The 26,427-nt window shown below is 35.2% G+C and overlaps 1 protein-coding gene across 8 annotated transcripts in view; it reads right to left on the minus strand.

Annotated features, from left to right (window-relative positions):
- Positions 1-26,427, minus strand: part of Qki (QKI, KH domain containing RNA binding) — a 124,580-nt gene that overhangs the window by 25,806 nt on the left and 72,347 nt on the right. For all 8 annotated transcript variants that reach the window (XR_006148893.1, XM_042689726.1, XM_042689723.1 and 5 more), the window contains exon 4: positions 15,124-15,267. Coding sequence is in view for 7 of the 8 variants with exons in the window: in XM_042689726.1 (XP_042545660.1) it covers positions 15,124-15,267 (144 nt within the window). In the remaining variant the exon portion in view is untranslated. The remainder of the gene's footprint in view (positions 1-15,123; positions 15,268-26,427) is intronic.

A 26,427-nucleotide genomic window follows, 5' to 3' on the forward strand; every position in this document is an offset into this window, starting at 1 on the left:
TGAACAGTTTCTCAATAGAAGTGAATTGTTTTGGCTTCTTTCAATCTCCACAGATATGCTGAAATTCTACAAATGATAAACTCAGTTTTCAAAGTTATTTAAACCAAGCATATTATCATCCTTAATAGGAAAATTTATAAAATATTAGTATCATAAAGTAAACTAATTTTCAAATTTTCCAAATTGCCCAGATATTATATACTATAAAGGGTTACTCAAAACTAAGCTAATGCTATGTCAGTTTAAAGGCATAACTAAAATCAACAGTTATTTTTGTATTTTATTTATATTAAAAATTGTTTTTCTATATACATAAAATATTAAGAAATCAAAAAATATCTATCTATATTTGTCAACATAGTTTTAAAGGCAATTTCCATAAAGGAATCTTGTTTACTAATAAATGAGATAATTTAAATTAATTTTGAAATTTTTAAAGATTCCATTATAAAATTGTCAGAAGAAAATCAAGGAATAATATAAGCTACCCAGTAAGTTTTATGAAATAATCTTTTGTATTGAAATACTTATGTGAATCATTAATATACCACTGAAGTACATTTTTAGCATGTTAATAAAAACAATATAGGACATTCGAAATGTCAAAAAATTGAGTTAAAACTGCAAACAAATTAAATAAGGGACATTTGGTTTTCTTAACTTTTGCCAATCCAGTAAGTTAGACTAGTACAAAGTAGATGGATTATAAAGGTTTTGCCTATATATAAGGAACATGATGCTACTTACCAACCATCAGAAGGGCATGCAAACAAATTAAAGGGAGGTATGAAAATAATTGAACTGAAGAGATATTTTACTCATTTTTCTATTAAATACACTTTAATTACCTAGAAAATTAAATTATCAACATATATTTTATATTAACTTTACAGTGGCTACATGGAACAACACAATGTACATTTAGCAGGGAAATGTAAAACATCTAAAATGCATTATCCTGCCACTGTGGAGCTTATTCAATTATGATATATAAACACTAATATTTAAGAATTAATAGTTTAAAGCACATATAAAGTGCTCTACAATAAATTCAACAGGAAAATTCTGAGAGATTCATGGAATGTAAGGTTGAAAACAGGACTTCCTACATAAACAATAAAGGTTTTTTGTTTTTCTCTTTTTTTTATTTTTTCCATTGTGGTACTGAGAATTGAACCCAGGGCCTCTTCTATGCTAGGCAAATGCTCTAGTACATGAGCTATACCCTCAGTCCCATATAAATGTATGAGACTTTAAGGAACATATTTTTTTTTCTATGATCAGAATATCTTATTTTATACTTGCAACACCTCAAATCTAGTGTTATAAGCTAAATGAACTATTTGTAAAACTGAGTAGATCCTTACTTCAAGGAATTGTGCTACAATGAATTCTTATAAGACTGAAAAAGGGTGTTATTCTTGCAGAGTCTCTTTGTAAAAGCTGTTTCATTACCAAAGTCATGACATATTATTAACAAGTAGTTTCATCAACTAAAACTCCATTGTAGTTTTAAGGACAGACAATAAACAGCTCATATAGCTGCTGAGTATCTTACCTAATTATGTATGATGCTGATGCTGACTTAAGTCTTAAAACATAAACTGTGCTGCATTTCTTAACTGTGGCTATCTAAATTGCTATCCAAAGAAATAATACTTTTAACTAATTGCCAAAATTTTAGTTAAAACAAATGCTGTTCTAATATGTAGAACACGACTATAAAGCATAAAGAGATAGTTCAAGTGGTAAGGTGCCTAGTAAGTGAAAGGTCCTGAGTTCAAACCCCAATATCATTAACATACATAAACACCAAAGGGGAGAAAAAACAAATTGATATAAAAACCTGCACTGAATTTTAGTCAGACTTGAATGATTTAAAAAAAAAGAACTTTTTAATTTCTGCAAGTGCTTTTCCCTCTCTTGTTTCCTAAGCTATCACAGAGACCCTACAGGAAGCTAGCTCAGCAGTCTTACAGAACTTGATTCGAAGGAGTTCAACAGACACTCAAGAGATCTTTGGTAAGGACTTGCATAATGGCCTCTGTTCTACACTTAAGTAACATTTGTGTGTGTGTTTTAAACTTATGGGTCATTAAGTTTATCAAATAGATTAACAAATCTTACGAGTGCAAGATTTTTAATCAGATAAAACGGATGGGTAATCACATAGTAAGTAGTAAAGATCAATGTATACACGAAAAAGTGTTTACTGAACTTATAAAAATGTTTATCATTGCTCCAGTAAATTAAACAACCATTCTATCCTAATATATCTGAATCTCTTTTGTAAAACACTTTTTTTTTTGCTGGTCTTGGGGCTTGAACTCAGTCTGGGAAATGTCCCTGAGGCTCTTTGTGCTGAAGGCTAGCACTCTACCACTTGAACCACAGCACCACTTCCACCTTTTTCTGAGTTGTTTACTGGAGATAAGTCTCATAGATTTTTCTGCCAGAGCTGGCTTTAAACTTCAATCCCCAGATCTCAGCCTCCTGAATAGCTAGTGAGCCACCACCAGCGCCCGGCTTGTAAATCACCTTTGAAAGATGTATCTACATTTTTAGGCTACCAGATTTAGCAATAACCAAATTACTATTTTAAGAAACTGTAACCTAGTAGGCTCTCCCAATATGAATTACTTTGCAAGGTAATTGTACAATCTCAGAATTTAAATACTTCAGGTTTACTAAACACCAACAAAATTATATTGTTACTAATATCTCAAGGGCAAGTAAGGTAACACAGGCTAAAGTTATGATTCCCCACCCCCCACCAAAGGCATTTAGGGGAGCATTTTTCAGTCATATACTAAAATCCAATTCTATTGAGAAAAAGGGGCAAGTGAAACTCCTAAAGATACTTACATGCAGCCTCAATAATACATTGTCAGCCTGAATAACATACTTGTTTTCCAAACAAAAAATGCTTTGTGAGATAAGATAATTTTAAAAATATATTTACTATCAATACTGAATGAGACTCAAATTAGTGTCAGTTTAAGGTGAGTAAAAGCAAACAAATAATTTCAATATCTTTAATTATACATATGCTTAATGTAGGAAGGACATGTATGTCTAGAACTGTCACCTGTTTCTCCACAGATTTGGGAAAAAGTGTTTTTTTGTATGCTTCTGTATTACATTTAGTGAACAAGCAACTTTAATAAGCTGGTGGCCTGCAGAGAAGCTGGGACTGATTTATTAAGGATTTAAGAGGCTATCCTCCTCCTATCTAGCTTTCCCTATAGGACCTAAGAAAGGACTGGCTTCTTTCAAACACACAATTTATGAGTTTATGCAGACCCGCCAAATTGCTTTAAGTAAACGCCTCTCACATTTGAAAATTCCCATGGCAACTCATTTAGTTTGGCAGACAGGCAAACCCAAATTCAATCCTTTTATCCTGCAGCTAAAACCATTACAATGGTAATTCTGCTCTGACATTCTGAAGAGACTGCTAATTACTGTACTCAGGTCCCTCGACAGATTTTCCATTCAGATTAAAATGGCTGTGCATGGCACAAGGAATAAGGAACACCTCCTTCATAAGTGCTCATGTTGAAGTTCCACCAGGCACATCACCAGCTACACATGTATTTTAATACTTGCCTTCTTCTCTCCCAAGAAAATCAAAAGAGACCGACAATAACATAGATTACAAATAGTTCGCCAAGAGTAAATGTGACACCATCAGTTCATTAACTTATATTTAAATTTTTTTTCTTAAAATTATCGTGTAGTCAAGTTGTCTCATTTGTGAAGTCAACAAAGTTAAAAGTTTATAATTAACACATTTATGAGAAATGTGCATAGGCCATTAAACAAAAAGAGAACCTATGGAAGACATGACAAGTGGACATGACTTATTTTTAGGTTGGTATGCGTGTATGATGTATGTGCTAGAATTTGAACTATGGCTTAAAACTCAGGACTTCATGCTCTAGATAGGCTTTCTTGCTGGTTAATTGAAGACGGACTCTTGTAGACTTTTCTGCCTCAGCCTGGCTTTGAACTGCAATTCTCTAATGTAAGTCTCCTTAAGTAGCTAGACTGCTAGTGTGAGCCACCAGTATCTAGCAAAAAGGGAACTGTTAAGCATGTATTTTGTGAAACATCTTATTTCTCTAATATCTTCCTAAATTTCAATGAAAGTGACACCTATAGTATTTCTAAAATGTAAAAGAACGATTTGCTCTGATAAATACTTTCAAATTTTATAATATTCCCTGAATTAACAACTTACATTTCAATATTCTTAGATGGAAGTTTACTTTTTAAGATCAATTATTTAATTTTAAATAGTTATTTCTTATGTGTGTAAATGCTTTTATTGAAAAGATTCTCTGTAACTAGGTGCTTGTGGTTCATGCCCTAGCTATGAAGGAAGCTAAGATTTGAGGATCATGGCACTAAACCAGCCTAGGCAAAAAAGTTTGTGAAACTTGTTATCTCTAATTCATCTGCAAAAAAACTAGAGTGGAAGTAACACAGTGGTAGAGCAGCAACCATGAATGAAAAAACTTTGTGAGTACCCCACATACATGATCAAATATATATTAAAAATGATTTGCTTTCAGGTTCTTGAATACCTGTAAGTAAACATCAAGAGAAAGTAGCAGAGAGGGACTCTAGCTACCACAAAGTTATACAGGTAGACTAGTTATACAGCTCAAAAATAATTTATGAATTGTCTAATGTTGGTAATATCTCGCTTGTTGAAGTCTGTCTTAAATTATGAGACAATGCAAACTTGTACTGCCTGAAATGATCAAGTTACCCAATAAAGACTAGCACTACTTTAATTCTCCAGCAGAAACCTTTTGCCTATATTCTTATACAAAGGAGGAAAAATATTATACAGAGAACATGCAAAATTAAGTATATATCCCTCATCTCTACTTTCTTAGTCTTCACACCAGCAGCAATTTTCTAATTTCACTATTCTTGTATTTTGTATTTCACTATTCTTGTATTCTTCTTTTCTAGAAGGTCCAGAAGAGAAAAAGTCAAAGGATATGTATCAACATAAACTCTTATCTAATAATTATAATTATTTTAATATTTTTCAACAAAATGAAGTGGGAATCAATTTAAAAAGCCAAAGATATCTGACACCTGAGGCATACTCACAGAAGTATGTGCCTGTGTGAGACATACTTTGACACACACTGAAAATTTTAAGTAATGTTAAGGGATATTTTTTTTTTTCGGGGGGAGGCTACTATCTTACTGTTAATAATAATGTATACTGATGGACTAGCAAAGCAAGCACATTTTGTGGGCCAAAAAAGAGTTGTTTTGATTTTACTTAGTGCTTCTGTGCAATTACAATGATCAGATAACAGCTGCAGAGATGATGGATCCAAGGCAGCTTATAAGAACATAGGGAGGAAAGGAGGACATGAAAAGTGCACTTCCAAAGGCTAAAAGAGTAACTAACTGCTGCTGCTACATGTCCATCTAGGGCAACTAAACCTTACTTGGTACTGTCTCTTGAAAATGGGCTGCATGAAACAATGGTATTTTAGAGGGAAAAAAATAACTTCAAACTTACAACAGGAGGAAACTTGCTCTTAAGTCAAAAAATAAACCAGACAGGCGCTGGTGGCTCACGCCTGTAATCCTAGCTACCACCCAGGGCAAAAAGTTTGTGAGGCTCTTATCTCCAATAAATCATCAGAAAACCAGAAGTGGTGCTGTATGTAGCTCAAGTGGTAGAGAGCTAGCATTGAGATGAAGAGCTGAAAGACAGCACTCAGGCCCAGAGTTCAAGACCCAAGCCCCACAAAAATAAAATGAAGCATAATGAAATCTGTTTAATTCCAAAACCTGTTCCTATAGACTGAGTTATAGATACATGAATATATGTGTGACCACACACACACACACACACACACACACACACACACACACGTGTAAACACGTTTATGGCTCTTTTAATGCCATCAAGGAGAAAAACTAGTGTGAGTAATGACAAATGAATGGATGCTAGTCTACTTAAAAAGTCATAATCTAGGTACGATTTAGCTGTCATAGAATGTCTACTTAGGATGTATGAAGTCTGGGTTTAATCTCTAGAACTGCTCCTCCTCAATAAAAAAAAGGGGGGGAAGCTCCTTATAATTAGATTCAAAAAGGCTAAAAAGCACATAAAATACAATACATTTTGCTGCTAAAATAAAAGATTTTCAAACACTTGGAATAAACATAGATGAAATTAAAAAATCTAGAAAGAAACTCAAAAACATTATGAATGAATGATGTAAATAAATATAAACATTTATGGGACACAGCTACAATTTTTACAAAAGGTCTAAATCATCAATCTTCTATTTTTGAAATCCCCAAATAAAACTACACTCAAATCAAGTAGAAGAAAAGTAGAATCTATCACACAAAAACTGAAAAATCTGGAGCTGAGAAGGTGGTTCAGTGGTAGAGTGCTTGCCTTGTTTGTATGAGGCCCTGGGTTCGATTTGTCAGCACCACATAAGCAGAAAAAAGCCGGAAGTGGCGCTGTGGTTCAAGTGATAGAGTGCTAGCCTTGAACTGAAAATCTGAGGGACAGTGCCCAGGCCCAGAGTTCAGGCCCATAACCGACAAAAACGACAATAACAACAACAACAAAAAACCTGAAAAATCAGCAAAACCAAACAGAAAAGCCTTCTAGCATTAATAATATTCTTGAGCTAAGTTGATCAAGAAAAATCAAGTCATAAATATTTAATAAAAAATCACGACTACAGATCCTACAGCCCTTATTTGACAAGCAAGATGACAATACAGAGAAAATCCAAATAGCTCTTTAATTATTCTGGTGACTGTATTCAAATGTAAAAGCCTTTCCACAAAAACACAAATACAACAGAAGGTAGGAAGACAGAAAAAAGGTTTTGTCTGACAAATGACTTAAATCTAAAATATATACAAACTGAAATATACTCAAGAATTCAGAAAGGATGGAAGGATTTAAATAGACTATAGACATATTGTTGTTACAAACATCAAACTGGGAGTTTTTAACAAATTAACAAACTAATGCAACAAAAATTTTAAAAAACCTAGATTTGTGAATTTGTGAGAATAGTAAATTAGGAGATAGAATCAGATTAATATAGATTAATATATATCATAGTTATTATATTATCCTATGAGGACTAAACATAAAGTAATTTGATAACTACTACATAAAAGTAACATTATTATATAACTCACAGAACTTTGTAGTTATATTTGTGAACACAGAAGGGAAATGTCAAGATGAACTTTTAGTTAAACAGGTCAACATAGATATAGATACTGTGAGGGTTCACAAGGTTTCTAGCTGAACTAAATCAGCTGAACATGTTTAAAAGCCTTTCTGTTCCAAGTGCATAGTCTTCTGTTCAAAGTGTATATATGATTATTAATCTGTTAGGCTTAAAATGTCATTTGTCTACTGAAAATTATAAGGGCTATATTATATTAGCAACTACATAACAGAACTGTAAAGAAACTTGTAAAAAAGCAAAATTAAAAATACTTAAAGCACTTCTTTGTATCAGTGTCTACCCCTGACATAATGAAAGGGGGGTCTGGTCGTGGGGCCTGAACTCTGGGCCTGCGTGCTGTCCCTCAGCTCTTCAGCTCAAGGCTAGTGCTCTACCACTTGAGCCACAGCGCCACTTCCGGCTTTTTTCTTTTTGCTTATGTGGTGCTGAGGAATCGAACCCAGGGCCTCATGCATGCAAGGCAAGCGCTCTACCACTGAGCCACCTTCCCAGCTCCTGTTGCTGTTGATTTTAAAAAATCAACAACTAGTAATTTTACATTTTAAAACTGTATTACTGGGGAGGGAAGTGATAGTAGGGGTAAAGAAAGGAGGAAGTCACAATGCTCGATAGGAAATGTAGTTATCACCTTACTCGTGTAACTGTAACCCCTCTGTTCAGTATTTCTACAATGAACATATATATTAAAAATTTTTTAAAACTATGACACTTGCTAACTAATGGGAGAATGGCTTGAAAGGAATGATGGAAAACAGGAGACTGCTTCAACCAAGGAGAATCATATGCAGGAAATATGTGAAGGTAAACTTCAACCAAAGATGACCTTTACTGCAGATTAGCACCATCAGGACACTGTCTTTATCAGTCAGTAAAACTTAAAGCTTTCACAAAATGCTGCAATGTAATTAATAATATAGTGGACCTAGAGATATAGTTTTTCTAATGAAATGGAGATTAAAATAACTAGACTAATTGTTCTTATGATGAAGAACATTTTTGTGAGCATTTGAACAGATACAGAATTGTAAGATAAAATTAATACTACTACTCCGTATAATTATTACACAATTTGTGATTTAGGAAACAAAAGGATTAAAGTTAAACCTAATATCACTGTCTAAATAGATTCTACCTAAAATAAAAATGTTATTTCCATGATAAGTTATAAGTATTATTTGATTTCTAAAAACCTTTATTAATTTTAGTTGAATTAGGACAGTAGACTATTTTATGGAAAAATACCAGTATTCCTAATAATGTTGAGAGTTGATTGTATGCTGCTGTTTAAAAAGAGAAGGCTGTACTTTACAGTGTTATTTAAAAACCAATTCTTTTTTTGGGGGGGAGGGGAGTGGTGGTGAGACTGGGACTAAAACTCAGTAACCTATCACTTTTGTTCACTGGCAAGGACTCTGCAAACCAAGCAATACCTCTAATCCCTAAATATCCAAATTTAAATTAAAACAATCAGAATTTATTTACTAAACAGTTACATGTAAAATACAAATTATATTCAAATCTTCAAAATTATGAGAAAAAAATCAGAACTACATCGTTAAGGAGTAGAGACACAACTTATCAGATTTATGAAGCTTAAAAGTCAGCAAATATTCTCACACTCTTGGATTTAGATCTCTAAACAAAATGGGTACAATGCTGTCCAACATCTTTCCAGAAAAGAATTATCCCTATGGCATGGTAAGAAATTTAGGACATTTCTAGGATTCAGCTGTAAATTTAACATTAAATGGTAACATAAGAAAGAAAATACTCCACATAAAAATGATATGAAACTATATGCTGTGTATAAGTTGAAAAGTCAAAATTTTTATATAATGAAAATATCTATAACACACAAGTTCTTCCTATACAAGATAGCCTGATCATAGTGCCTCATACCAATAGTCCAGAGGTTATCTGGTAAGACCTTATCTTCAAAACAAAATGAAACAAAACAACACAACCCCCTGGTGGGTGAGGGAGGAGAAAGAAAAGGCTAATATTAAATAGTTTTAAAAATCATGAACAAAGATTTAACACCCTAGGATTTGACATTGTGGGACAACTAGGATTTTCATGCAATGCTGGCCAGACTAATTAGTGTAAGCACAAATTTTCTGCAATGCCATCTTAGAAATTTTATTAAGTATTAAAAATTAAAATCAATTTGCTTTTAACTTAGAAATTCTATAACTCTACTTCAAGAGATGTATCCTAAGTACATATAGACGAATATATCAACTGCTGAACAAATTTATACAGCATCTCTTCACTGGTACGAAGGGAAATGTTCACTGTTGCAAACTGCTGTGGAGGGGAGATGGAGAAGAAAAGAAGATAAAAGGAATGAAGTAAAGAAAGAAAAAGAAGGAAGGAAGAGAGTACACTAGCTAGCTACCTGCTAAGCTAGCGTGGTCAATTGGCTAGGCCAATTCCAGTTCTATTCTAAACAAATTGTATGAAAAAGGGATTCTACTACTAGGACTGGTTCCTGGTTTTCCTCTACCCAAGAGGTTCCTCCTTTGTGGCCTTCCTTGCTGATCTCTCTTCTTTCTGACATGGAACACCAGTTCAGACCTTGGACATTCCTTCTACACATCTGATCTCCCAGTTCTAACGATTTTCCAGATTCTGTATGATGGTTCCTTATTTCCTTCCTATACCCTGGGGGTCCATGTCCTCACTGAATTACTCTCTGTTATAATGAAATGTCAGCATTTGATATTTCAAGTTTTACATTTCCAAACAGTTGGCTCCAACTAAATTAATCATCAAAAAAAAAAAAAAAAAAAGCTGGAAGTAGAGCTGTGGCTCAAGTGGTGGAGTGATAGTCTTGAAAAAGAAAAAAAAAAAAAGGTTAAAGACATTGCCTGGCTCTCAGTTCAAGCCCCAAAACTAGCATTCCCCGAAAAAGAAAAAAGGTTCAAGTCACCATCACATCTCATTATCACAAAAATCATAATCCCTGTCCATTTCTTCTCCAAAGTACACTTGCCATGCAAGAGCCTCTCAGCTCCTCCAACTTAAGTTACTTTCATCTCTCATTCAACTACAAAAACTTCCGCGTTGGCTTATTTACTACTTATTGCCATGATACTTTCAAATTCTTCCAATAGCTTTTCTCATGCCAGAATAAAGCCAAATATCACAGATCCTGCAATCTGTCATTGTTAATTCTTGCCACAGACTTGACCTTTCACCTTTCTTCACCTTCCTCACTAAACTTGCTAATCCAAATGAAGTCACATTTCACTCAGGTATTTCTTAAATGATGCCATCTCAGAAGCATGTTGTCATCCTCCTCCTCCAATAAAACATTATTTTCTTATTCCATGGTTCTTGATCTCTTCATTCCCTTTTATATTTTTACAGTATTTTATTACAATCAATACAGTTTATCTGTTTTTCTTACTATTAATAATCAAACTCTAAAGGTATGTTTCAAGATAGCAAGTATCATATTGGTCAGGTTTATCTAACCATTTAGTACACTCAAAACTAGAGTGTCTAGGAAGTGGTGCTGTGGCTCAAGTGGTAGAGCGCTAGCCTTGAGCTGAAGAGCTGAAGGACAGCAGTGCCCAGGCCCAGCGTTCAAGCCCCATGATCAACCAAAAACAAAAACAAAACTAGAGTGTCTAGCCTATAGTAAGTATGCAGTAAACTTGTTGAAGATCCAAAATATTAAAAATGATTCAGTTTGTTAGTCTAATATGCAGTGAGACCATATGAACTTACGTTTTAGGGACAGATAAGAATACAAATTAATCCTGAAAAGCATAGCAAATCATAAAAAGGAACCTATAGGCTATGCTAATGTATTTTACATTCTTTTCTCAGAGTAAAAGAGAACCACTAAGGCATTTTGTGTGTATATACATATACACACACATACACAAAGATAGATATATACTTATTAACTTGTTTTTAAGCAGGGGAAAAATCACAGAGACTAAAATGTAAAGATGGGTTTGAGGGTTTTAAAGACTAAGTAAAAGCATGAATTGTGAGATTCTGTGGTAACAAAACTGGCTGGAATAAGGGAGAGGAAGTGGATGACAGAAGTGAACACACATGAGATAAAAAGTAACTCAACTGAACTTGGGTTTTTTTTCTGGCATGATATGTGGTTATGAACTACAAAATGTATTAACAGAGCCTAAGAAGGGAAAGGCAGAAGTGATTACTGCAAACACAAAAGGCCTATAACTTCTACCAATCCCCATGGTTAATATCTATTACTGAAAATAACAAATTTTCAAGCACCACTATACTCAAATTAAATTTTGAGAGATGAAATCTACAGCAAATTTTCAAATATTTTTCATACAATAGTCAAGAAAATTAGAAAACACCTGTTTGGAGCACAATGGAATGGCAACTCAAGATATCAGACTAGAGATGGTAGGAGGAAGGGAAATCGGGGTGGGTTAGTGGTACGGAAGGGTAACTATAATTAACAGTAACTTATTATTTCAAGATAACTAGAAGGAAAAGTTCCAATACAAAGAAATGATAAATATTTGAGGTGGAAGATGTTAATCTGATTTGATCACCACACATTATGTACAAATACCAAGTATCACACCTATTAACATGTATATCTATGTTTCCATAATAAAGAAACAATTGCAACCGTTAATTTTGTTTTCAAAGTAGGATTGGACAGTGATTAAATTAATGGATGCAAAGATAAAAACCAATGAATTAAGTTCTTATTGTGAGGAACTTCTCTATTTCACTAATTCGAGGATCAGTAAATCATTACCAAATACAGACCAGTTTTTCTCAAGCAGTGAGAAACAGTACTAATTGAAATTCAGTCAGAATTAGAAAAATGGCCAGTTAGGTACTGAAAATAAGGCTTCCCTTTCCTGTCAATAGCCTCTCTCCTGAATATGAAATGCTTACTTCCATACTATGGATTGCAAAAACATGTGACTGGATGAATGCGGGGTTCTGCCAAGGACCATGATGGCCCAGGGTTAACAGCCATCCCAGAACAATAAACAGGGTCCCTGGAACTCCAAAAGTGGACAGTTTCATCAAGCTGACAACAAAATACATAGGATATTCACAAAAGCACACTTAACATCATGTTAGCACAAATATCATTTTGTATAAAAGTCTAATTCAAACATCTCTTATACAGAGGTAAGAATCATAGAGGCAGTACTGGTTAATTATAGTAAATACAGTAAAGTTATTATACTAAATATAGTAAAGTTCCTGTTTTGTTTAAGCTTCTGCTTATTTTGGTATCATCACAAGTATGAAAATATTCAGTTTAATTAAAATAAATGATCTAATATAGACTCATAACAAAGTAGTAAATAATATGAACAGGAATAAGAAATTATTGTAAGAAATATTGTAAATCACTATATAGAATCCATACCTCCAAGTATGTCTTTTTTATTCTATCACTTGTAATTATAAGAAAGCTTCAGGGTAAATAATTTCAAGGAGTACAATTTAAAAGTACTATGAGAGAATAGTCATCAAAAATGCTATTTTCCTTTAATATATAAATTTTAAGAATTTTCCTGTTTCCCTTTATCTACTGCATGTTTTCATATTCAAAGACAATTTTTAAAAAAAGGGTTCTTAGATATCTTTTCCCCAATCTCATTTTATAAGAAAGTATACAGAAGCATACAGAGAAGTTAGAGCTAACTTTCTGAAAGACCTTAGCTAGTTATTAATTATTAACATAATCTTCTAATTCAGAAGTCTTTCTCAGTTAGAACTAGTTATCTATAGAAAGGATAATTAGAATAATCTAACAGGTACATACATTGGTCTATTTGGTCTGATAGGTGAACTCATTCATTTAGTGTAACACAAAACTATACTCTTGGTAACAAACAGCTAGCATTATGTTTTCTGATCATGAAACAGCTGTGTTCACAAAAAAAGAAACAACTTTACTCATATATTTCTTCAAGAACAAACATTTATTAAGGAAAAAGAGGAAGCCTACATGATTTAGCAAATAAGGGCTTTGGTATACATTTCACCTATTGTTTTTGTTTTAATATGACCTACCACTAGAATTTACGTGAACTTTTTTTTTTCTTCCAAGGAATTAACTTCATCAAATTAATGGAGAACGTTTGGGATATTTGTTTATTTCTACCAACAAAATAAAGAACAGACTCTCTGAGAAAGAAAAAACAGAAGATGTGATACTCATTTATATAAATGCCAACACATATTTATTTGGACAAAATAAATACTAGTAATATTCCCAGTTGTTTTGTTGGTTTTGTTTTTGTTTTTTTGCCAGTCCCTGAGATTGAACACAGGGCCAGGGTGCTGTCTCTGAGTGCCTTTGTGCTGAAAGCTAGGGCCCTACCACTTAAGCCACAGTGCCACTTCCAGCTTTTCCTAGGCAGTTTATTGGAGATAAGAGTCTCATACTGCCTGGGCTGGCTTCAAACCATGAACCTCAGATCTCAGCCTCCTAAGTAACTGATTACAGGCATGAGTCACCAGCATCCAGCTATTCCCAGTTTTTTAATGTAGACAGCTGGTGTCTCGATAGATACCTAGCATTTTCATTAACATGAAATTTTAATAGTAATGCAGGAAAAAAATGAAATTTACCTTCCAATTCCCATTGAAAAAGATAATGCTCTACTATTATCCAGCAATAATGAGCAGAGGCAAGGAAGGGGAGCTGAGGGAAGAGAATGGGAAGAGTTGGCAGGCAGTGGGATGTCCTGACAATTACTTATGTGTTATCCTCCAGAAAGTATTAAAGATTCTTAAATATGAACTCTAATAAAAGTCTTATCTTAAAAGAGTAACATACGAAAGTGCTCAAAATAGTGTCTTCTAAAACAAGTAAAATTCAGCCCCTATTTTTATTTAGAAAACATTTTGCTGTACTCTGAGGAAGTTCCACTATGGAACATTAATCTTGCCAATGATGGGCCAGGAAAACTACCAGGCACCCACTGGCAATTCAAGTAAGTTGGTCCTCCTACAAATTCAGCTCATCAAGTTATCATTAGTTGTATATACTTCTACACAATCATCAGCAATCGCTAAACAAAAGTTTCCATCTGTCTACACTTTCATCATGACAGGAAGATTCAAAAACTGACCATTACTTTTCTTTTTGGTCGGTTGTGGGGCCTGAACTCTGGGCCTGGGCACTGTCCCTCAGCTCTTCAGCTCAAGGCTAGTGCTCTATCACTTGAGCCACAGCAACACTTCTGGCTTTTTCTGCTTATGTGGTGCTGAGGAATCAAACCCAGGGCCTCATGCATGCCAGGTAAGCACTCTACCACTGAGCCACCTTCCCAGCCCCCTGACCACTACTTTTGAAAAGTAGATTAACTGATTTTTTTATCCTCCCCCTAACCAAACCCCCCCACCACTTCCGTTCCAAAATACGCTCCCAGTGAAAGATCTGAACAATGTCTGTTGTTCACACTACATTGAATGAGCCATGTTACTTTTACAATCTAAAAAAAAAAAAAAAAACAAGTAACCTATATTTCATTAAGATTGGGAATCTAATAATTTAAGACTAACCTGAAAAAAGGAAATAAAGCTGAGCCCCAGTGGCTCATACCTGTAATCCTAGCTACTCAGGGCTGAAATCTGGAGGATCATGGTTTAAGGCCAGCTTGGGATGAAAAGTCAGAAAACTCCTTCTATCTCCAAAATCACCAGCAAAAAGCTATTCTGGAAGCATGACTCAAGTAGTAGAGCACCAGCTGGGCAAGTATGCCAACTAAGTGCCAAGAACCAAGTCCTGAGTTCAAATCCTGATACTAGTGCTAAACAAACAAACAATCAGGAAAAAGAGACCCAAATCTGAGATTTGGAAATAATTACTTACTGCAGGTACCAGTAATTTCTTCACTTCTTCAACTGCTCTCTTCAGTTTGATTTCTGCTCTGTTCTGAGCATCTTCTACAGTGATTAATACATGTAAATCTTCATTTAGATGCTCCCAGTTGGGCTTGCCTCTATTTTGTTCTTCCTACAAAAAAATCGTAAGGTACATTATTACAAATGTCTTTCTTTAAAGAGACAGTACAACTTTCATAAAATGAACATTTGTCAGTTACTTAAGTCATACTTCTACTATTTAACTATGATAGTATTACAACAATTTTCAATTATTTTCCTGACCCAAAGTAAACAAAGATTGTGTGAGACTATAGAGCAAAACAAGAAAAAAAACTCAGCAGGTATTCATAGAGTACCTGCTATGTGCCACAGTTATAAAATTATCATGAAAAACACAAGAAGCCTACTGTTTCCATATTTTCCTTAATAGTGAACAGAAAGTCATCAAGGTAAAGGAAGCCATCTATCAGGATCACACAGCAAATACTTGTCAATTCAAGAGAAGAAGCAAAACAGTTTCATTCTTCAGTTTAGTGGTATTTTCACTGACTTACAATTGACTTTAATAATTGGTTGTGTTGAACATTATAAAAACCATTTTGCAAAGACTTTATACAGGAAGTGTTAGTTGATGAGGTTCAGTGGCTCACATGTCTGTAATCCTCCTACTTTCAAGGCTAACATGGGGAAGGATCAAGATTTAAGGCCAGCCTCAGAAAAAAGATCCAAAAACTCTACCTCAGATAAAAAACTGGGCACAATGCTATGCATCTGACATTCCCAACTACTTAAGTATACAACTAGGATTGCACATTCAACCAACCATGCTTAGGCAAAAATCAAGACCCTATTTAAAAGCAAAAAGTGTGGGAGCGTCGGCCATGCAAGTTCCGAGTCCTGTATTCAAACCCCACTACTACCATATACACACAAAATGGTGTTAAACGAATACTAGTTTCAGACAGAATATCCTGTTCTATTTCCTTGATGACTTCTAATCACCAAGTAAGGGATAACCCCATACTGAAAGCTTTGCCAGCCTACAGGGACGATTTGGAGATGTGTCCGTCCATAGTCTTCTTTCAGAGATGCTATTAGTTATATAATACATAATGTCATAGATTTATTTTAGAGACAGTACATAGTATAAAATATACATTCCAATATACATTTAGAAACTAAAAATAAGTAACATGCAAATGTTAAACAGTAGTACACAGCTCAAAACAAAGTACCACAGATAAACAAAGATAGTACATGTTGACAGACCTTTACTTTCCTGTTAAGGAAAATAAAGCAGGTGATTGAACTTAACCAATGAGAATGGAAATAAGTTCTAATACTCAAATATATGATTCTACTCTTATGTTCACTTAGTATCTTCAGCAGGAAAATTAATTTACTTCTTGAAGGACTTATCAGTATTTCTAACCAGTGAATTTGAAGTCAGTATTCTGAGATCACAGGGCCCAAGAGATAGTTGAAATTTCAAGAAAAACAGGTATCAGAGTCTTATAAACTACTAGCTCAAAGTATATCTGTTTCAACATTTGATACTCCCACCTGTCTTAAGAATGCTTCTTAGGAGAGCTAGATTTTTAGCAGTTGCTCTAATAAAAATCAAATTACAACTGATGTAAATACAAGTTAAACTATATGGGAGGTAAATAATAACTGAAACTATGAGCTGGGTGCTAGTGACTCACACCTGTGATCCAAGCTACTCAGGAGGCTAAGATCTGAGGGTCATAATTCAAAATAAGACTGGGCAGAATAATTCCCAAGACTCTTATTTCCAATTTTCCAGCATATACAAAAAAATAAGTAGATCTATGGCTCAAAGTGGTACAGCACATGGGCCCTGAGTTCAACCCCAGTACAAGCACAAGAAGAGGAAGAGAGGGAGTGAGGAGGGAAGGAAGAAAGAGGAGAGGAAAAAGGTGAGCAGACAAGACTATATTTCTTTCTGCCTAGGGAATACCATGGAAAACTGAGTGGCTAAGGCAAAGAATATAAAATAGGCATAAACAACGTCTGTGGCAAAAAAATAAAAAACACCACAATTTTAAATCCAGATTTTTTTGTTGTTGTTGAAGAACAACCAGTTATATTTTAAGATTACCTTTTCTGCTTTGGTAAAAGGGAAAAAAAGCTACTCGTATTATCTGGTGAACTTAAAATGTGCCTTCTTGTCTAAGCCATACATGTAAGAATATTGTGCTTCTTGCTAAGCAAAGTAAATACCAAGAACCAGACTCAATCAACCTGATACAACCAAAAAGTATGTGATGATGGTTTCAAGCTACTGGCAATCAGGCCACAAAGAACAATGATAATGGCGTTTTAATTGCTCAACAGACTGAGAGTATCCTATCCAGAGTTCCAGGAGACCAGAGTGAGAATCCAGGGACTTACGAAAGCAAGAATAATGACCCCACTAAGGGCCTGGCCAAGTACAGACAAACAGTCATGACTGTGACTACATGCCTATTAGGAAAGTCCAGGGGCCAAAGGTTAATGCTAAAATGCCTAGTCCTCACAGTCTACACCAGCCTGGAAACATTTTTATGATCACTAACAGGGGACAGTTTTGCCATCAGCAGAGGAAACAAACCTAATCCAACTATGGTTGGACAGTCCATTGTTCCTAAATACATTTTAAAAACAAGACTTAAAGAAATAAAACTGTTCCCAACTAAATTAACTATTGAGAATAAAACTGAAGAATACAAAGATATTGGCATTACTGCCCAAAGCAATCTATAAATTCAATACCCATTAAAATCCCACATCCTTCTTTCAAAAGATAGAGAAAGCCAGGTGCCAGTGGCTCACGCCTGTAGTCCTAGCTACCAGGAGGCTGAGAACTAAGGACCATCAGGGTTCAAAGCCAACCTAAGCAGGAAAGACCATGAGATTCTTTTCTCCAATAAACCACCAGAAAACCACAAGTGGAGTTGTGGCTCAAGTGGTAGAGCACTAGCCTTGAGCTGAAGAGTTCAGGGACAGTGCCCAGGCCCAGAGTTTAAGCCCCATGACCAACAATAAAGAAAGGGAGAGGGAGAAGGAGAAGTGAGGAGGAGAGGGAGAGGGAGAGGGGGGAGGGAGAGGGGGAGAGGGAGGGAGAGGGGTAGGGGGAGGGGGAAGGAGGAGAGGGGAGAGGGAGAGGGGGAGGTATAGGGAGAGGGAGGAAAGGGAGGGAGGGGGGAGAGGGGGAGGGAGAGGGAGAAGGAAGAGAGGGAGGGAGGGAGAGAGGGAGAGAGAGGAGAGGGAGTGGGAGGGAGCCCCAGCAATCAAAAAATTTATATGGAACAAAAGGCCCCAAATAGTAAAAGCAATCCTTAGCAAGGAAAATAAGTGTTGGATGAATAACAATACCAAACTGTAAACTCTAGTGCAGAGCTATAGTAATGAAAACAACTTAGTATGAGCACAAAAACAGGCCTGAGGCCCGCTGGTACAGAAGAAAGACTGAGAAATAAACCCACAGACCTACAGCCATCTTTTGTTAAGGGTGTCAAAGAACAGGCTGGAAGAAAGACAGCCTCCTTCAAAAAATGATGCTAGGAAAACTCGGTTTCCACATACAGAAACCTAAAACTAGACCCTTATACGTCACCTTGTACCAGAATCAGTTCAGAATGGATTAAAAACCTGAATGTAAGACCTGAAACCATGAAAGAGTGGGAGAAACATTAGGACTCCTTGGCACAGGAAAGAACTAAGTAAAGATCCAGAAGTACAGTATATCAAAGATAGATTTGATAAATGAGACAGCATCAAACTTAAAGTGGCCTAATACCTAGAATATATATAGAACTAAAAAAATTAACCATTGACAAACTAACAATCCAATTAATAAATGAGCTAATGACTTAGAGACTTCTAGAAGAAGCAGTAAAAAAGGGCAATAGACACATGAAAAGACCCTCGGTATCTCTGGACATAAAGGAAATGTATATCAAAACAACACTGAGATTCCACTTCACGCCAGTTATAAAGGCCAGTATCAAGAAACCAAACAATAACAGATGTTGGCAGGAATACTGCCAAGAAGAAACTCTTAACACACTGTTGGTAGGAATGTAAGCTTGGTTCAACCACTCTGGAAAGCAGTATGGAGTTTCCTTAAAAAACTGCACACTGGTGGCTCATGCCTGTAATACTAGCATAGTTCGGATCCAGCATAGGCAGAAAAGTCCACCAGACTTTTATCTCCAATAAACTACTTAGAAAATGACAGAAGTGGCTCTGTGACTCAAGTGGTAGAATGCTAGGCTTGAACACACATAAAGGTTCAGGGACAACACCCAGGGCCAAAACAAAACAGAATAACAACAAGAAAAACACACAAAACTACCCTATGATCCAGCAATTCTACCCCTGGCCATTTATCCAAAAGATCACAACCAGGTTAAAATAATGCCACCAGCAACCATGTCACTGCAACAGTATTCATACCATAGCCAAGGTATGGAATCAGCCCAGATGCCCCTCAATGAACAAATAGGTCAAGAAAATGTGGAATTTTACTCATACATTAGCAAGAATGATGCTTGGAAAAATTCTATTGAGTGAAGTAAATCAGGGTCAGAGAGACAAAGATTGCATGGTTTCCCTTTTATATGGTAGCTAGAATTAGTCTATTAACCCTGTGAGTAAAAACAGTGTGAGGCCTAATTAGTCAGAAATTTATTACTGGAAATATGGTAGATTCAAGTGAGACCTCAAATCGTGGAAGTCCTTAGAAAAGTAAAGGCAAAGCCCAACAAAATAAATACCAAGAAAGGGGTAATTGCAAGAGGGCAAGTGGGGCCAAGGAAGGATAGGTGGACAAATGAAGCGGTGAAGAATGTTAGTCAGGAATTCAGAGTGCAGACTGCACAATGTTAAAAGGGAAGGGTAGGCAGAACGTTGAAAAGGGTGACACTGACCAATATACACTGCATTCATAAACTACTGTTAAATGGCAACCCCTCTGTACAACTATTAACCAAAAGAATCCATCCAACAAAATAAAATGTACACTAGTTTTATCTAATCAGAAATTAAGTCATTCAAAAAGTAGACAAATACAACACCTATGAGGTTAAAAAATACTCATACTAACCTATGACTGATATTATAATCAATAGGCAAAGGCCTTAAAAGCAATTGTGTTTGAGATAATTAATGAGTACAGAAAACTGAGGAACATTTATAATTAAAAATATTTCCAAAACACCTCAGAATAAAGACTAAACTTATGACTTGACACAGAAATCTTTATACATGGAAAATACAAAGAACTTAAAATGGAGACATTTACATGACAGAATCACAGAACAAAATTGTGTTCTAGACCAGGGGTAGCCAGGAAAAAGGCCTCTAAGCGCGGCAGTGAGAAAGGTATCAGTAAAACTAGGGGAGACCAGGAAGGTCCCCCCAAAATCAGACAAAGCTATTTGGGCCCTTTCTAGTGTCAAAAGGCTCAGTGGAAGAAAGATTTCCCATGGAAAAAAATGGGAAAATAAAATCTTCCCAAAAGTGTAACACCTAAGGTTACCTTCAATATAACAGAACAAAGTTACAGCAAAAACAAATACAAAGATAAGACAATAGAAATATAAAATAAAATATGTAAATATGAGTTTACTCCCACAGGAAGAACAGGAAACGTTTCTCCTTCCTTTATTCTGATATATTAAAAAATTTTTGTGGGGGGGGGGGGGAGGATGGGAAGGGGAAACAAAGGAGGCTACAATGCTTGATAAGAAATGTACTCATTATCTTGCCCATGTAATTGTAACCCCTCTGTTCAGTATTTTCACAATAAAAAAAAAATTTTTGTGTCAGGTGCCGGAGGCTCATGTCTGTAATCCTAGCTACTCAGGAGGCTGAAATCTGAGGATCACAGTTCAAAACCAGCCCTGGCAGGAAAGTCCATGAGACTCTTGATCTCCAATAAACGACTAGAAAACCGGAAGTGGCACTGTGGCTCAAGTGGTAGAGTGCTCACCTTGAGGGGCAGCGCCCAAGCCCAGAATTCAAAGCCCATGATCAACAACAACAAAAAAATCTTTGCTACAACTTAAAAAATGTATAAACATAAATTCAAAGCTTTGACTGAGGATAAAAAGAAATGACAGGATTTAAAGCGACGAAATTAACCATATACAGTAAATTAAAATTTAGATGTTTTAACATTTTATACTATTCTTAGTTAATCAAAGATATATACAGACAACTAATAATGATAATGATAATAATGAGCATAGCATATACAATGAAGTATCAAATAACAGCCTTTCAGGTGATGAAAAACTTAAAATTGAAGTTGATGATGATAATTATGGGAGGTTCTACTAAACTCATACTGCACGTGAAGGATGGCACTAAGCAACATAAATATATAAATACATCATCTCATTTAATTCTCCAAACTAAACTATAGCATTGTGCTAACTAGGAGATCGAGGCAGAAATGGCTTAATCACGTCATGCCAACAAGTTTGTATGTAACCAGGCAGAACAACCTCAGGGCCTTCAGTATTAACTAATTTTTAACTAAAACACCACACACACACACACACACACACACTCTTCGTAAAAAGAGCAAAATGTCACACACACACACACACACACACACACACTTCGTAAAAAGAGCAAAATGTCACACACACATACACATACACACACTTCGTAAAAAGAGCAAAATGTCCCCAAGGTAACATTATGAATAAAACCCCCAAAACAACAGCATTTTCGAATCTTTAGAGTTCTAATTTACTACTTATTTTTATATTCTAAATATATTCTCTTGTCCTGACAGAAACTTTCAGTCAAATATAAGAAATCTGAATACAGATGAAGAAACAGACTAATGAGAGTTATTTAGCAAATGTGTCCCATCTCCAAGTTCCAAGACAACCCGTTCCTGAAAAAGTTACATGAAGGATGAACTCAGAGAAAAGCATCCAGTTAAACGGATCTCTTACACGTATATAAATTTTGTTCCCCTAAATGGTGGCTCATCTATCAAATTCTAGTAATAGCAAAAGGATAAAACTTTTATTCACTAATATATAGAATTCCTTGATACTTTAGTTTCCAATAGGTGACATTATAAAAATTAATATGTGGCTTTCTACTAAGTCGGGGTTAATGAATACTTTTACCTGTAAATACTAACCATTATTTTTTAATAAATCCACTTCATTTTTGAAGCTGTTGTATATAGTGTCTAAAAAGAGATAAAAACATTCTCAACCTTTGAGATACTACTTATGTTTTTGATTTTTAAAAAACTTGATGAGTCACTGCCCCTCTGAAGTTTAAAATTATGCTCTAATTACAGAATCTGTTTGAACAACAAAGTAATCATCTAACATGAAGCATCAGAACACACTGATTGTCCCAACCCCTGCTGAGACACTATCTTAACTATGCATTTGTAGTCAGAAAAATGAGCACAAGACTTTCATACCTACTGTGCTATGAATGTGAAAGTTCACAGGCCAAAACATCTTGGAAAAGAACCCATATCTATTAGATACTGAAGTGAACTATAGCATCAATAACTTTTATTATGAATGTATGCATGTTAAGCCAACTTGCAAAGCTGAGACATCTTGGGTTAATATTTATAATCTTAAATTAATAAATGTTTGTTGAGAAACTATCCACAAAGGAGACTTTATGTACTTTAACTCTTCATTGACTACAGCCCATAAAAATGACCTAGAAGAACTTTTCTTAAACTTAAATCAACTAATCATATTTTTGAAGCAAATTATTTTTAATAACCTATGAACTTAAATAATATATATTTAGTTTACAGATACAGTTATCTAAGAAAGGTCTTAAGAGGAACAGGCACTCCACAAATGCTAAAGCATAATGAAAACAATTTGCTAAGTCAAAGAACTTTTTGTTTTATGCTAACAGGTTTCACAAGTTCCAATGCTTTTCTTCAGAAGAATTACCATCTCCTACAAACTCAATATGAAGATGTCAGACATTCCCTCCTTGGAACTTTTATCAATCAATTATTGTATGGCCACTTAAAACAACTCATCTGAGCCAAATAATACCGGCCTAACCCCATGATAAAATGAGATCAAAAGAACTTATATGTAGAAACAATTTTGATTAAGATTCTTTGGAAGTAAAATATTATTGATTAACAACACAGTTATAGTTGTGAAGGCTGTACAAAAATGTACATAGTCCATAAAAAGTGAAAAATGACAAAGGGCTTGTTAATTTTATTTCTTACCAAGTTTATATTGGCTAATGTTAAACAACATGAAGGATCTAAGTAACAGACTACCATGAAAACTCATTGGAAACACTGAACCGAGTTTCTGTTGCTAAGGACAAGGTGAAAGTAGTCACTGTGCATGGCAGTAGAAGAACTCACAAAATCATAGGAGCTTTGCACCAATTTATGTGTGAGATCTGTATTCTGGGACTTAGTCTTGCCATCATTTACCAGATCTAAAAAAAGATTATTGAAGGTATGGAAGACTGAAGTGACAACTTGTTTTAAAATATTATTTTCAGGCAGGATATCAAGAAGATAACCTTAAAAAATAAGAGTAACTATGTACCTACATGTATACCCATTTTCCTTCCCAAATCAAAGTAGCAATTTCAAGTCACTGTTTACCAAGATCTATTGTCAGGTCCTCCCAGATAGGATGTTGCGTTCATCTTATTCTGTGTTTATTTTTACATAGTCTGGTGTCCATTACTGCTTGGAGCTGAAAAGCTCCAGGAAGTATGGAGCCAGACTTAGCTTCTTACCCTTAGCACTGACCTTACCATTGTGCTATTCAACAATTACTAGAACAGCATTAATTCAGACACAATAGCTGCTAATATTGTTAACAAAATCAACAAAAACAGCACACAGAGCTTTATACTCAGCACTCTGTAAAATTATTCACTCCTTTTAACAAACTTAAAGGCAGGTATTAAACAAAATGCTTCTGTCTTTGAAAACCTTACAACTAAGTCAACAAAAACAATAAAGCATACAATAATTAAAAGAAAAAAATGAATCAATTAGTTCCGCTAAAAATGGGTTATATACTCCATCTCAAATTAAGGTCATTAAGAGAGTTCGGTAATATAACAGTATTAAGATGAGAATGAGAGGGGAATGAGAGCTACAACGTATCACTCACTGTACAAAAGCTACTTTTTCCTGAGGAAATTCTATTTAGACAGAACTTCCTCAGAAACTGAGAAGATACAAATCTTTTTTTTTTTTTTTTTTTAAATTTCTGGCAGTACTGTGGATTAAACTTGAAGACATCATCACTTGAGCCATATCCCACAGTTCTTTTTCACCTAAATAGTCTCAAGCTTGTCCTTGGATTGGCCCACAACTGTAAACTCCTTTCCTTCTACCTCTCAAGTATTTTTGATTTCACGCACAATGGTTGAGGAATCATTTGCTGGCACTCTAGGGGTCTTGTGACACTGCAGCTGCACCGTTAAAATTACTTACATCACAAACCTATGGTGAGCTTTAAATGTGGAAATGTCCACACAGCATATGGAGCAATGTACCTAGCATATCTTTAAAGCTATGGAATTCATGTTTCCACAAAGTACCGAAGTTTGGATATGCTGCAATAACCTAAGGAAAAGAACAGAACCAGAAATGTGCATTTTGGGGTTAAAGAGAACTGGCTTGGCACAGTGTATTTTAACTAAGCCAGTTAAATATATTAAAATATCACATAAAAACATGAAATTATCTTTAAATAGGACATTTAGGAAAAAGAAAATAAAGATATACCTATAATCTTCATGGTTTTAGACTAGAAGGAAGCTCGGTTGGTCAAAATACTTAACTGCCCTCTGTAGCATAGAAAATCCCACATGACAAGTACAAGATGATTAGTTTTTTGGAAAGGAATAAACCATGATATTATTATTTCACAGGCTATACTACACAAAACGGATAAAAGAGGAATAAAAAAATATTTAGAATAGTGAAACTGCAGTATTTCAAAAAATTAGAAAAAACTGAAAATACTATGACTTCCATATTTCCCTAAGCTATTAGCATTTACCTTTTTTCTTCATGAAGTCTTTCCTAGTATTTTATCACTCTAACAAAAAACTAACTACTGTACGCTAGAAAACAAAGACAGTTCCTTTTTACTTCTTTTTCTTTTTGTCGGTTGTGGGGCTTAAACTCTGGGCCTGAGCGCCGTCCCTCAGCTCTTCAGCTCAAGGCTAGCACTCTACCACTTGAGCCATAGCACTACTTTTTGGCTTTCTGGTGGCTCATTGGAGGTAAGTCTCATGGACTTTCCTGCCAGGGGTGGCTTTGAACTGTGACCCTCAGATCTCAGCCTCCTGAGTAGCTAGAATTACAGGTGTGAGTCACTGGCACCCAGCTTCATTTTTTTTATGGTGCATAGTGTGTGTGTGTCTCAATCAGTGTGGGTGAGACAAGGTACATTCCATATTGTGAACTGAACCACAACAAACATAGGTACACAGGGAGCTCGCTTATATCCTAATAGATTCCTTTAGATATATAGCTTTTTTGAGGAAACTCCATACTGGCTAGACTAATATACATTCCCACCAACAATGTGTATGTTTTCAGTTTTCCCCAGCTTTCTAACTTTTGTTCACTTTAGGTCATTTCATTTGTTTTATGATAGTCATTTTGATTGGGGTAAAATGAAATCTCAATGTCATTTTAATTTTCATAGAAATGGGGAACATGTCTAAAGATATTGAACACTTTGCTATTTAATGGCCACTGTACTTCTTTTGTTAGGTGTTCAGCTGGTTTGTCCATTTAGATTTTCGAGAGTCAAGTTTTTAGAATCCCCTGCTGAATGAGTAGCTGGCCAAAAAAAAAAAAAAATTTGGTTTTTCTTGTAGGCCATCGCTTTACTTTGTTGTTTTCCAGTGTGCAGAAACTTTAATTTGACTCAATCTTACTATATCTTAAGGTACTGGAGTAGTAGTATTGAGAAGATCATTACTTTGAAGTGTTCTATGTTTTTCTTCCAGCCCTGTAGAAAATGTATCGGAGACAAAAGGCATGAAGGAAGGGGGCGGGGAATGGGATGTGAGGGTGATACCGGGTTTATATTTCCCAGCCTTTTATTTCACATTTTGTTTTTGTGTTGGGGGTCTTGTTAATTTTGTACATGCTGGACTGGAATTCTTGCTCCACCTGCTTTTGCCTCCCACATGTACATGAGACTGAGAGATGCAACACTGCAACTATCAGTATAATTTTAAGTTCAGGTATTCTACTCTATTCTATTTG

Source organism: Dipodomys spectabilis, unplaced genomic scaffold, assembly GCF_019054845.1.
Source record: "Dipodomys spectabilis isolate Male_0828 unplaced genomic scaffold, ASM1905484v1 ptg000126l, whole genome shotgun sequence".
Taxonomy (NCBI): Eukaryota; Metazoa; Chordata; class Mammalia; order Rodentia; family Heteromyidae; genus Dipodomys; species Dipodomys spectabilis.